This window comes from Takifugu flavidus, chromosome 19 (genome assembly GCF_003711565.1).
Source record: "Takifugu flavidus isolate HTHZ2018 chromosome 19, ASM371156v2, whole genome shotgun sequence".
Taxonomy (NCBI): Eukaryota; Metazoa; Chordata; class Actinopteri; order Tetraodontiformes; family Tetraodontidae; genus Takifugu; species Takifugu flavidus.
The window spans coordinates 6405010-6419521 of record NC_079538.1 but is presented as its reverse complement, the minus strand read 5'-3'; the positions used below and the strand labels follow the sequence as shown (position 1 = coordinate 6419521).

At 47.5% G+C, this 14512-nt stretch overlaps 1 protein-coding gene across 4 annotated transcripts in view; it reads right to left on the bottom strand.

Annotated features, from left to right (window-relative positions):
• fut8b (fucosyltransferase 8b (alpha (1,6) fucosyltransferase)) overlaps nt 1–13355 on the bottom strand; it is a 56739-nt gene extending 43384 nt beyond the window's left edge. Inside the window, exons 1-2 of one of the 4 annotated variants that reach the window (XM_057016405.1) lie at nt 13141–13310; nt 11859–11891 (exon numbers count right to left, since the gene is read on the bottom strand). Coding sequence is in view for 1 of the 4 variants with exons in the window: in XM_057016408.1 (XP_056872388.1) it covers nt 13141–13169 (29 nt within the window). In the remaining 3 variants the exon portion in view is untranslated. Of the gene's footprint in view, nt 1–357; nt 479–11858; nt 11892–13140 lie in introns of all 4 variants that reach the window. The other 3 variants (XM_057016406.1, XM_057016404.1, XM_057016408.1) reach the window with 3 other exon arrangements.
• Nucleotides 13356–14512: the final 1157 nt, after the last annotated feature.

Sequence of the window (14512 nt, the reverse complement as noted above, 5' to 3'; positions counted from 1 at the left end):
AACTAGTTTCAAAATCAAACGTCGCGTTTGTTAAATTGCTTTTGCACGTTGGCCAGTATCCAAACAAGAGAGATGAACACACAAAGAGGCAGTGGGGTGTCAAGACACGCAAAAACACAGAAACTGTTACTGACATTCATTCATGGATGAATAGAAGAATGTGGACAAACAGTTGCAGTTGTCACGAGCACGTGATGAATAAAAACAGCTCAGTGTCAAGAGACAACGGCTGGGAACGGCCGTGTTTCATGGTGTACACCGGAGAAAGGGAACAGAGCGCATCACAGGGGGAAAAGACGAAAAAGAAAAAAGAAAAAACAAGCAGGAAGCATAAAACAAACAAGAGGCCGTCCATACCGCAGGAGATGAGGAGATAGGAGACATCAGATAGGAGACAGATAAGGAGATAGGAGACATCAGGGGAGTCTGCTTTATCAGAATGCAACAAGAGCCCAGGAGGTAGAAGGATAGAATATGACTATAAAGGAGAGAGATGACGATAAGACTCCTCTATATACTCAAAGATAGGACCCCCCCCGCCCCCCCCGCCGAATCAACATATGTGATAATTTAGGAGACATCATGTTTGACAGTTGAGCTCTCCCCAGGACTGGCCAGACAGACGGCTGCACGGCAGCTCAACCCCACAGCTCCATTCTGCTCACTGCTGGGCACTCCGACTCCAACAGATGTCACAAGATTGCATGGTTCTACGGGTTCTACGGGTTCGCTTTCACACAATGGAAGGAAGTGAATGTGTGTCAACGTGTCTAATTCTGTTTCATGTCCCACGTCCATGCCCGATCCTCGTGGACGTTAGAGAATTACCACCCGGCATTATACACGGCCAGAGCTGCTATTTACCATAAAATGGACTCAAATATTCTAATTCTATTTAAAATGCTTAGAGGCAGAGCAGGGAGTGACCATGAGGACATACCCTCTGTGTAGGTTGTGTGTCTGAGAGGGTGCATGTGGGCATGAGCCCAGTCGGGAGAAAATGGTGCCAGTAGCCTTCGAGGGAGAAGCATGTGTCCGGCATCCACCACCGCTGTCCTGGCTCACAGATGCCACTTGCTCCGGCTGCCATTTGCCCTCCCCCCACCACTTGCCCACTTGTAAACAGCTCTGTACTGGAGGCAAATAGAAGCAGCCCACAGTGTTTGGATTGTCATTGGGGGTTTTTTGTGGGTTTTTTTTTATATATAAAGAGTTGTAGTCGCAGAGACAAAAGTGTTAACATTGGAATCTATATGCACGGGGGGGGGTAGGGTTAGGCTTTGCGCTCCTGGCGATACCAGCGTGGCCTTGCCCAGTACTGACACTGCAAGTTCAGCTGGAATGCCGGAATGCTGGAATACTGCTGGCTGCTGGGCGTAAACACGGTGAATCAGCTCTGAAATCCGTTGGATAACGCCACCAGAGTTCCAATGCGTGAAACCAGCCAGTCTGCACACATAACCCAACGTGAAACAAAGAAGCGCTTGTGCATCGTCACGGACAGTGATAAATAGCTCGAAATGCTAATATTTAAAGGGAAGTCCGCTTGAGGTGGTTCAGTCCTTGTCTTAGAGGCCTGCAAATTCCTTTACTACGCTTCACCACTCGTTTGCTTGAGAAGTTGTGAAGGCTTTCCCACAAGAATCCCCTGTGGAGATGGCTGGTTTGTCTCTCTCTCTCTCTCTCACTCACACACACACAGACACACTGCTGACATTTCTTCTTGAGGCATCTGTAAATTACACACATATTAGCTTGGGCCTAGAAGGACCCCTCCTTCTCATTATTCCTCTTAAGCTTGTGTGTTTATGGAGTCAGCATCTCCTCCCTAAACCTTTCCTCCCACCATCACTCCTTAATCTTTATGCTTTGTAGCTTCAAGAAACAGCCCCCCCCCACCTTTAACTGACTGCTTAACTGCTGTTAGCTTTGGGGCTAAATGTGCTTTCACACCGAACTTATCACACTGATGTGGGATTTCTGATGTGGAACGACCCGCCTTTATTTAGGTGTTTTCAGAGAGGCGTGGATGTTTTATTCCTCCCACAAAAAAATCTCTGCCCTTCTGAGCTGGGTCTCCGTTGACATTATCAGACCGCAACAAACCTTTTATACTGCCGAAGAGACCCGCGTGGATCTGGGATAAACAGGGGATTTTCCTATCAGAGGGGCTATACTGTAGTGTCACAGCCCTGTGGGACACAGACATTCAAACATTTTAAATGTAGTATTCCTGTTACGAAGCACCTTTCACCATCGAGCCCTGCAGAAAAAAGCACCTCAGACCAAAGTTCCTGACATCCTCGCGCACCTCAATCCATATTTTTCCCAGAACCTGTTTAACGTTTAATGTCTCAACGTGGCCAGCGATCAGTCTGAGAGGAGCAGAGAAAGGAGGCAAAAGCTTTTTCTCTCCATCTCTTTATTTATTCCCAACGTTATCCTCATCCTCCTGGGAAAGCTGAATTCATAACTCACCATAGCGTTCCCCGTGAAATGGATATTTTTTTTAGGATTCTAAATTCGTGATACTTTTAAAATACTTCCACAGTTTATTCAAAAACAGTCCAGAGGATTAAACCTCTACCAGCAACGTTGCTATAATTAGCAGAAATCTGACAAAACACCGTTTCCTGCATACCGACTGCACCTTTTTAATCAGGATATATTCCCACAATTGTTACTACCATTATCCACAGACATTATGGCCACTGCCTGCATACTAACCTATGCCAAATTATATTTAGCGACCCATTTGGAGCTGTTTGGATGATTACCTGCACAGAATCTTGAAGAAGTCCTTGAGAATAAATAAAAATGAGCCCTAATCTATGCGGAGGGGTTAAACTGTGTGTGAGAAGCAGCTCCCCCTCCACCTGACAGTCATCTCCCTGAAGAGCAGAGCCTCATCTATCCTTTGTATTCCTGTAATTAACGAAGGAACAGGAACTTCTGGGTCCCTTTCCTCCTCAGCTGCTGCGCGGTGTTATTGCCATCATGGGCGTTCAGAACAAGACTCGATGTGCCGAAACACGGCGACCACTGTGACTTCCTGTTCGCTTTGTTTTGGCCACTGTGACTGAGAGAATGACATCGCCAGATGGATAGCCGTAATATTATCCCTATAAGGACACTGACAGTTATGATACTATGATACGACACCTGTGGGTACGTCACATATGACATTTGATAATAACTGCGATACGAGAGCTCTAATGCGGGCGCCAAGTCCCACTTCCCTCAGTAGGGACTTTGCCTGCCTGAGGCAATCTGGTTGAAATGATGTGATTCATATCAATTTGTTGTTTGCACATGATCTGAACAATTACTCTGCACGTGTGGATTGCAAGTGTGCAGCAAATACAAGTGAAGATTCCTGTAAGCTGAGCGGAGACGTGGAACACATTTGTTGGATCCCATCTTGAGAGTGCCGGGAGCTATCTCGCTGTATTTAATATCACAGTGTGTTTCAGTTAATGATTGTAATGAGCCACTCATGCTAAGTTAAGCTTTTTACACAGTATTCAAATGTAAATGGGTCAAATCACTAGTTATCCTCTTTCTACCTGTAAGAAACACTCAAGGTTAAGAGTGCGGATAAAAGACTGCGCCGAGTGGTGAGCGCACCAGTGTGGCCTGGTGGGCACCAGCAGCCCGTGCTACTAATCCCAGTTAAGACAAGCCCGGCAGTCGAGCCGCCACAAAGGAGCTTGGTCCAGTGTTAGTGGGATTAAAGCAAAGCTTCTTCTCTGTTGTTATGCAAATCAAGACAATGATTATCTGCAGGGTGACGTTGCCACGGTGACTTGAAAGCACCTAAATTGGGGTGCTGATTGCATGAAGAGAGCGGACGCTGAGCGGGAGCCATGATGCTGCTGTGATCGTAAAATCTAGAAGGCTCTTAACAGCTGCCAGCAAGGGTCCAGATCAGCCTCCTAACATCAGGGAAAAGGAAAAAGGCTTGACCTGGGATTGGTTTAACCCTCTAAACGCTTCCTCAACCTGGGACGTGTGCATTAAAGAACCGACCTGGTTCCATCTAAACTACTGTAATTCTTCACTTCCTGCACAAATGCAGGTGAACAGGAAATGAGGGAGCGGTGAGGTTGAAGGGCCTCTGCGAGTTGTTGTGAGATGAAAGTGAAATCAATGTTTGGCGGGCTCTTCCACGAGTGCCTCCTTGATGGCCTTCAAAAGTAGCTAGCTTTGGTCACTAATGGACAGGAGAGACGGCACTGATCCCTCACTCATCCCGTCTGTCTACAGCTCCCACGTCCCCGCTGCGGACCAGAACTGCAGTGTGATCTCATCGGGTCTAGTGGTCCTTATATCTGACTGATGGGTCTCTCAGCACCGATGAGCCTGGCAACGAGGAGCAGTGGGGCGGCGGCAGATGGAATGGCGGTAAGTTGAAACTGAGCGGGGAGGGAGCTGTCACTGTGGAGGGGGGGGGGGGGGGGGGGGGATTTGTTGACGCAGGCGTGTCAAATGCAAACGGTCACACGCTGCTGTGCTACGAGCTTCGCCAAAGGTGAATGCCAGCGCTGCCACTCTCATGGATGCTGGAGGAGGACTCGACAGACTGTGCACAGTGACATCACAGAGGAAAATTTGATGTGTTTCCATGACAACAGATCTCACGGACCAGACATTTCCAGTCCCGGATAACTCTTTTCCAAACTCCTCTGGACACTTTTACCACTTTATTCACCCACATGAAAAATTAGAAGCAGCCAGTAGCTGGAATACTGTTCCTGTGCTATATTTAAATAACCTTGCTCATGCTAAGCTGTTGCTACTCACTTGTCTTTATTACACATGTCATTTCCCCCCTACTTGTTTTCCCAGCAGACCACAAATAGGGAACCAGTCCAGATTTAAGGATGTTCTGTAAGGCCTTTTGCATCTTCTTTAATCAGGCAGTAAAAGAATCACAAGGTCAGCTAAAGTAGGAGCCTATATAAACCATGCTATCCGCTCAAGTGTGTCACCTCCGGGGTAAATCAATAGGAATAACAATAATGGGAACCAAACGAGCAGCCAAAGGGTTACAGAACCCACCATATTGGGAATATTCTTGTGAAACACTAGCTGGCACCAAGCAGTAGTCTCTCGATGTTTAACAATTAAAAATGAACAAAATGTTAAAACGTGTTTACAATGAGAAGTTAGTAATAACGGAATGTTCATAAAATGGGAATGAACACAAATGTTGGAAGGACTGAAACTACATCTAAGGTACCTGCCAAGAACGTCTGAATATGGTAGAGACATTAATATTGGCATTACTGTATAAGAAGAATGCAGTAGCTGCATTGCAATTCCTGCAAAATAGCATCATAAATACACCAGATGGATAAATGGAAGATTGGATATGACGTTCCTGGCAAGGAAGAAGCCCTTAATATCCAGAAATATCATAAAGTAACAAGAAATTCGACATTACTGAAAGGTCCGTTGGGAGAAATTCCAGCGAAAAGGCCAACAAGATGCTCCTGGAAACATTTCACATTACATCTATTATGTTATTTTAACATAAAATCTATTCTTCTAATGCACTGCGGGCGCACGGCTATGTCAAAGCAATGGTTGCGTCACGTCTTCTGTTGCAGCCATTTCAGCAAATGGAGCTTGTTTTGAACGATTGTAGCCTCTCAGCCAAAGAGAGCATTAAATATTAATGGAGTAAGATAATTAAATGTTAACAAAATGTTCTACGTGTAATTAAATCATAATTGCACAGAAGCCCAATTTAGTCCACTGAAACACAGAGATGAGCCGTCTTTGTAACCATGAAGACGGAGCCTGGACAACTACCATTGTGTAGTGATTTGAAGTTATATTGTCTAGACCTCCAAGCTGTAAACACCACAAAAGTGTAAAAGTCCAAAACATCATCAAGGGTCTCTGAAGCACATTCAGTGTCAGCAAACTGGCCGTGTTTCTGTTCATTTTCCAAAATGATGGTCTGCTATTCCGGGGACCGATCTAATAATGCCGATTTGGTTTTTTACCAGTTCTGACCTATGAACGTTTCCTCTTTTTAGTGTTCATCAAAGCAGAAAACCTCCTGTCACCAGCAGGTGGTGCTACAAGTATAAATAAATGGTAACACATAGATCTGTTCAACGTTTCATTTCAATATTATTATTATTATTATTATTATTATTATTATTATTATTATTATTATTATTATGAATAAAGAAAACCTTATGGAACCACTTGGGTGTGTTCTTTTTTTTTTACTGTATTAGCAAAGTATCGGATAGGGAACATGGGTCGTCCAATCTAGGTTGTAACTGAAACATTGTTTGATTTAATGGTCATTTTTTTAGCCTGAAGTGCAGATTTTGAATTTCGGTTAAATCCCGAAAACGCTGAAAACAGCATCCTGTCTGAAATCTGGGTCTGACAGGACATTTTTCTACATTTGTGGGATCCCTTCAGTGGATATGCAATCAGGCAGATATATGAATTCCGTCATCCCTTGGCAAAACAAAATCAAACCCAACGGGGCAGCAGCATCACAACCACCATGACCTTTAACCCCTGACCATCAAATTCTGGTCCGCTCACATTTGCCCCACGACACGTCATTTTCTGCAAAACCTTCCAGAAAGAGCTCCTGAGGTCGTGACGAGCACGGGGAGGACACGGCTTCAGACATCGACCGGTGTAATCTAGCCCTCCGCACGCTTGTAAGCGCCCGGGTCCGATCCAACATTGGAGAAAGACGGCAGAGAAACGTACAACCTGAAAACACGGCGCCATGCAGAGAGAAAGACCGGAACGAAATGAAACAATCGATACGGGCAACAATGCATGCCGGAGGTGGCGATATTATCGTGATGGTGTTGTTGCAGCCGCTGGTTTTTTGCCAGCTCTCAGTGATTTCCTATATTTCGCAATGATCTTCTCAACAATCCGCCAGACAAAAGGCCTGACAACCAGCTTCTGTTGTAGCCAATTACTGTCTGCATATTCAAATGATATCATTTTTATTTGACAGTGCTTCAGTATTCAATTAAACTAAAGATATCTTAATAGCACTCTTCTCCTACGTGGCTTTTTTAAAAAGAAAATACTCAAGGAACACGTATCATCACAGCCTGCCGACTGGTCGTCAGATTAAAACTGTCTCTGATGATGACTGGAACTTTGATATCGAATACCATTGCTATAACAATCTGACATTACAGCCACAAACTCATCTTAGTTGGGCTAAATGAATTCTGGTGAACTCTTCAGGTCGTCCAGACGTCATTTGTCCAGCAGGTCGCTCTCATTCGTCACAAAAACAGGTCTCGAAACGCCGACAGCTCATATTTTCAACAAGCGCCAACCATCTGAAATCTGTCACCCCCCTTGCTCTCTCTCTCTCTCATTAGCTTTCACTTATATTTCTGATAAAGGCTCTATATCATCACTCAGGTGTCACATGCACATCCCGGTGTGTGCGGTGTGTAATAATGCACTGACGTTCGGATGCAGATGCTGCCTCACTTGTAGCTGCCGTCTGATTGCCACCCCGCCGTCTCCCGGTGCACCACGCTGGTCAGGTGACATGACTCCCACGGTGGAAATCCAATCAGGCCAATCCTCTGCGATCCCGAGTCCCTACGCTACCCCACCAACCATCTGTAACACAGACCGCACACACCACACGCACACCGACAACGAGCCCTTTGATACCAATCAAAAGCTTGTCCACCAGACCGCCTGTTCATTTATTACAGAAATGCCAAATTCTTTCAGATACGGGGATGAAGAGAGACAAGTGAATGTGGACTTTCACCTCCCAAAGGAGATCCCAGAAAGAAATGAAGACCTGAACAACAACCCTTGGGTGTCAACACTTCAAACAAACCTGCAGTGGGACCAGTGGCGCAAATAAGAATAAAAACAAGAAAGCGGGCTTTTCATCATGATCCAGATCCCACTTAACAAGGGCCCGGGGCTGAGCTGTCCCCGGACCCATGTAGAGGTCAAGTACAGACCGTCCAGCACTTGCCAGCGCAGGCTCGGATACCAGTGGCTAAATGGAAGCCTTTCAGCTCCCCATGTGTGAGCAGAGCTGGGAATCTGAGTTGCCTGTTGAAAACAGAATAATATCTGCCACCCCTGGCGGAGGGGCAGGCCTGTCACACACCTTTTGTGGGAACTGCACCCATTCTGTCAGAGGAGCTCGGTTTTCTATTTTCTATTACCGCGAGAGCATCATTTCAGGCCTTTGCTTTCTGGCTACAGAGGGAATTTTGGCTATTGTCACCGTGATCCTAATAGGCAGCTTCGGCCTCTCTGGCACACTATTTTTGTTTTGCTTTTTTTTTTAGTTGAGATAGAGGAGAGGTGGAGTGGATACGAGGTCAGTGGTCCTGCTGCTGATGCCTGGAGCCGTGCAGCTGTCCCAATTTACGGCCTTGCTTTTTTAATTTCCTTTCCACGCCCATCTGGCCCCTCTTTGCTCTAAATCCCACGTCCCATCCAGGTATATGTCTGTAGAAGTGTGCCTTCCCACTCTACACTTAAACCTTTTGAGGCCAAAGTGCGCCTGAGCTCATGTTTCAGGTCAGACACTGCAGGGAACAAAAGCTCCAGGAAACTCTCAGCACCATTCCGGAATTCTTTCCAGCCCGGCTCTGATCCCGGCCTGAGCTGTGGACTCAGAGGTGCTGATAAGAGCGGGTTGATGGGTCACGTTTACTGTTCGTCAGTGGACTTTGCAGGAGGCGCCTGCTTTTGGGAGCTGGTGGATGAGTTTAAACACCCATGTGGGCCACAGCCACCCTGGCTTCACTAATCAATACACACACCCGGAGACAAGCAACTCCTGGACTCCTGGAAATGAGCTTCCACACCCTGTTGCCGACGACCTTTACATTGCTCGTGTTTACAATAACTAACCAGCACTTTAAAGCTCCACACTCCACACTGTGTTGCCAGGCGGTACTTTGTGCTGATGTGGCCCCTGTGTGAACTGTTGCCTCCAGGACCGGTACACTCAAGGTTTTCATGATTTTAAATATTCTGCAACACTCTATATTTCACATGCTGGACAAACTGGCACTGGAGAACCTTATGACCTCTTGCTCAGAAAAAAGCATAGTTGAATAAATTCAGCTACACATTTTATGCCCAAACGAATGCAAATGCAGTATAGCGCTTGGGCAACAAGGCCCCTTCGGAGCTTCAACCCCCACAAAAAAGATGAAGTAGAGAACTGAATGTGGATGAGCACACAGCCACGTCTTGATGGCTCCAATGAGCTGTGGACAAATACCAAAAGACTCACTTCCTACCTCAGGCTGAAGCAGCGATAGCTCCTCAAGATAAGCCAAAATGCATAAACACATGCATAAATGTGACGCTCGCGCCCACGCACAGGCGCACACATGCACAAAATAAGACGAGTATCCTGTCTGATGCGAGTCCAAAGCGGCCTCCTGGCTTCCCCGCAGGGCCAAACACAGTCGAAGCAGCGCAGCGTTCAAGGGTGGTTACAGGTCAAGAACTCCCAACCGGTCTAGCCCCGACCCAAACATGCCTCCAAATCCACCAAAGGCAGTGGGAGGGGCCAGTCCAAACACAAGCCCCACCTGATTCCACGTTTCCAGGCTTCTGTTGTGCCCCTCTGTGTTGCTACTTAGCCCCCTTCTTTCATTCTGTGACAACGTTTCACTGGAAAACAAACAGGGAGACAGGCTGAGACGTTTAGACAGTCGGGCAGAGGGGCAGGCCTGCTGGGGCCCTTTTCTTTCTGCGCTGCTGGAGGACACTATCAGGCTGGATCAAGCTGCATGCTGCTCAAGCCGAGCTTCGGCAGCCTCATGGCCCCGGCCTGCTATTCTCCATGGAAACCCCGTCCCACACACACCCTCTGATTGGCTCTTACCATCACTGGACAGACGCTCTGTCTTACTATATGGATAATAACAGCTCTCCAGTAGGATTGGAGCAGAAAATTCCAGTAGGTAGTGGATTTTTTTTTTCCCCAGACAGTTGTGCCCTTTAAAAAGCTGCATCCAGCAATTTCAGACAACGTATTTAACTCAAAATTCAGTCCGACACATATTTCAACACAAATGAATGTCCTAAATATTTCTGCTTCCCTTTTATTGTTTAAGACTCTAGAGGCAGAGAGAGACAAAATATACTGTATATTCAGAGGGTGCAGACTTATATAGAGAGGTGCGGTCGTGTATATTTGTGTTCAGTGCTTCTGTTCCCCAAAGCAGGAACAACAAAGGCAACAGCTTCTCTTGAACAGATTCTGGTCTATTCACAGCGATACAGCCCCGAACCAGGGAACAGAAATACCCTGCGCATAGATTAACAATACAAACAAAACAATGCTTCTGGATGTGCCTCTCCCCTTTTATAGCGTTACTAATGCAGCCTGCTGCAAGCGCTGTCCAATCTCAGCCTCTTCACATCAATATTGTTAGTGTTTGTAGTACGATCCCCACAAACCGGCGAACATCTCATCTAAAAGCCTTCTCCATTGGTGCAGCCATCTAGTGTCTTCCATCTGGTGAAGATGCAGCTGGGACATCTTTGCACATTCGAAAACAACGAAGCTCAACTTTATGCAAAGAGTCTACACTAAAGAGCACCGAAAAACACTCTGAAACCTGAAATTAGATGTTATATGTTGACAAACTGGTTCTGCACACAGAACTAAAACAAACCGAGCAGCTGTTTATATGAAACTGAAATTCCCAAAACACAAATGATTGGTGGCTGTGGTAAACAGAGACCAGAGATGCTCACCATGTGACTAACATGCACAATGTGCACAATTACAGATAAAAGTATGAATTGAGTCACCGCCCATTATGTTCAGCACGCTGCATCTCTGTGGCACAGCAAGACTAATGGAATCATTAGTCAGGAGCAAAAGACGGAGTGATGGTAAACATGGCTGATGGGTGCCAAGAGGAAGAAAAACAGGGAGAGGTTCAGAGGAAGAGAAAACCCTGGTTTTACGGCACGTACGAAGGAAAGAAAAAAGAAAGACACAGCATCTATAAAGGGATGTGAGTGTTCAGAAGGAGGAGGAGGACCACCAGAGCCCTGTCAAATGACCTCCAGCATGTTTCTGCCCAAACTGAGACTCCTTGGTGATGGTCTGGGACCTCGGAGGGTTTCAGAGAGCTCAGCACGCAGGCCAAACATACCCTGACGGCTATTAGGAGCCAGGAGAAGATCCTGAGACCTGGTGAGACTGCCTGCTGGCGCAGTGACCCCGAGGGTGACGCGCTGCCGTTCCTGGCTGTTGAAGGCTTCCTCGCTCTGGATTGCCTGGCCCAACCTGAATCCTAACAAGCGCTTCGGAGACGCCATGAATTGTTACCTCTACCACTGTGGCAGCGCAGAGATCCTCAGAGGTTCTGAATTAGCTGAAGAATTCCTAGAATTTCAGCATAGCCATCTTGTTTCTCCCCTGTTCTCCGTAGGATTCTGAATCCAGTCCGGAATGGGTTAATGACATGGATTTCCACTCACCATTGTTACATTATTGTGTTCTCAGTTAATTACATTATGTAATCAATAAAGATTTTCCACTGGGATGTTTAATCCATCATGGCCTAGGCTCCCTGATTCAAGAATTCAAAGGATTTTATTTTATTTTTTAGAAGTGTACAACTGTGGTCAGCGCAAGGTGAGGCGCCCCCCCCTCACCATTCCATCGGATTAGGCCGCCACAGCAACATTGCATCTGCTGATCACTTGTAAGAGTTAAAGCCACCAAACCAAATCCATAACTCCTCAGTCAACCAATACGTCCAAAACAATGGGTCTGGGATGCAAAGTGATTGGAAAAATGTGGAGTTTTTCTGCCCAATAGCATCACTTACCAAGACAAGCCTCCGATCGATGGCTGTCAGACACTAAAGAAACAAAAGAATCATATAAGCAGGGATGAAAAATGTCTTGTAATATCAGCTGCAGACAGGGAGCCAAGTGAAGTGAGTGTGTGTGTGTGCCCGCCTGTGTGTGTGTGTTTAAGCGACACTTACATCATCCATATCACAAATTGATTTCATGCAAAAGCGATGAGACGCTGCACTTATTCCACCCCCCCCACCAGAAGCTGTCATCTGAAATTAGTTTGAAAGAGCCTCGCCACACACTGTCCCATAATGTGCTCGGACTTCTGCTGAGAGAATATTACAGCCATCCTTCAAGTGGAATGCACATTGGAGCCATACATTTTTCAGTGCGTGGCCCTCCCGGGGACTGGAGCTCCAGCCTGGCCAGCAATGATGCCTGACACCATCAGACAAGACGCACCGGCCGCTGAATACCCTGCATATGCGGGCACTGACGTCTACGTTTTCATCAGCCGTGTGTGCGTGTGCGCGCGTGTGTGTGTTGCAAATCTCCCTCCGCCCACGGTGGGTCAGGGTGTCTGAGCTGGTCACAATCACAAGGCCTTATTACACATTAACCACACTTCCACATGCTGCAAACGCACGCACGCCCGTCTGTGCACATCGTTCCGGAGCTATTCCTGGTTCCTGATTCGGTGCACCGGAGCGGAAGCACCGGCAGCTGTTTTTGTCTGCTCGTCCTGCGTAAAGCGCCACAACCAGAAGATCCCCGACTGATGAAAACAAGTGTCCCCCCCCCCCCCCCCCCCCCCCCCCCCCCCCCCCCCCCATGCTTGGTATTCCCACACGATACGCGCAGGTTCAAGGCGTTTCACATCCATTATCAGCAGAAAACCAGAAATCAAACGCCAGCTGGTGAGCTACACCCATGAGCACGGTCGTCTGGGGGTTCCGGTTTAACCACTGACAGAGGCCAGCCCAGGTAATGCTGCGGTACTGGAAGCAGGCTCAGGCTAACGGATGGGCTGGAAACTGTTTCCCTACATGCCCACTTGCTTCTTCTTCAGACGCCAACAAAGGAGAGCGCTCCTTGGGTTGCGCGTTGGGGTGAAGCGCACAGCCGCACACCAGCGGATCACCGGGCTAAACGGAGGGGTAACAGGACCAGGAATTCCTGCCCACCGTGACCGCTATTTTGTCGCCGTGATCTGAGCAGCGACGCAGTCAACAGGCCGGGATGAAGCGGGGTGATCTGCGGGATGAGCACCGCACATTACCGTCACGCAGCGGCGTTGGGAGCACGTACCTTAGTGACTCCCCGACTCCCGGCGGCATCTGCAGAGGACGGGGCTGTCGCAGCCGAGATGTGTTGCTCCACAGAAGTGAGTCGAAAAGCTGCGACGGAAACAGGAACTGAGAGCTGGGACGCCTGTGCACGGCAGTCAGAGCTGCTCTTTGCTGGATGGCCGGTGTCAAAGCGAACCCGAAAGAAGACGAGTCACATCCGGGCGATGCTTTTCAAATTAAAGGAATGTTCGCCCTTTGTGAACTGGCAAAGGCAATTTTTCCTGTTGAAATTGTTCGTCAGGTGGCGATTCTGTTAGTTATCGAGTTGGTACCGTTGTCGGGTGCTGGACGGTTGTCCTATCCCCCACAAAACGGCGTGTTTTTCGGTGAGAGCGGCTCGTGTGGCATTTATTTTGAAAAGACGGTATTTGGATTTCCGGAGTGCGCTCACCTCGGCACAGGCGGTCGCAGGCCTGAAAGCTGCAGTGCGCAGACCAGCGCCAGGTTGCTGTACTGCAGGGATCTGGTGCCAACGAGGCCACAGGCAAGTGGAGGTGCCACCGAGGGTGGCGACAGTCACGGGACAACCCCCCCCCCCCCCCCCCCCCCCCCCCCGCTGTAAATAGACACCTCTTGACACCGACAGTAGTTCCAAATGACCAATCTGTACCAGTCAACACCGAAATGGACCCCGACATAACTCCATGAATTAAATAATTGGTTTACACGGTTTTACATCAGGCCTATAAAACCATCATTTTTATCTGCAAATATTTGTGTGTTTATATGGTCAGTTTTCCAACTATTTAGCCGCAGGTCAAGTGGGAACAGGACTCTTCACGTCAGTGTTTCCTGTGGTTTCTTCCAACATCAGATCTCTTTAAGTGGATGATTCATCCTCGACAAAGTGAAACTGTTCCATAGGGTGTGACTGTGCCTGAAAGGAACAGGAATTCAATTTATTGTCCAACGTGATTTACTGTACGGTTAGAAGTGACCTCTGGGTGCCCCCGCCCGAACACCCCCACCCTGTTTCCCGTCTGATTTGGCCGCTAAAGCTGATGCAATATCGCCATCGTGTGGTAGAAGAGTGTCGCGACCGGGAGGGAAATCTGTTGGTCATGGAGGGGGGGGGGCATGACCCAGAAGACGTGTTAATAATGCAATATTGCAATAAATGCAGCATTCTAAACTTTTGGAAGGCTGAGCAACTTCAACAGCTTCTAACCAGTCTGGAGTAGCGGCATTAGTGTTAGAGACGTGGCAGGAAATTGGATATTAAGCAGGATCCAACTGTTTAATTGCTGCAGCACTGGAAATAGCGGAAGCTATCGCGTTTTTAATACCTGCGTGGCATTTGTGAGGATCGTTTACTGGCTCTTAGGAATTAT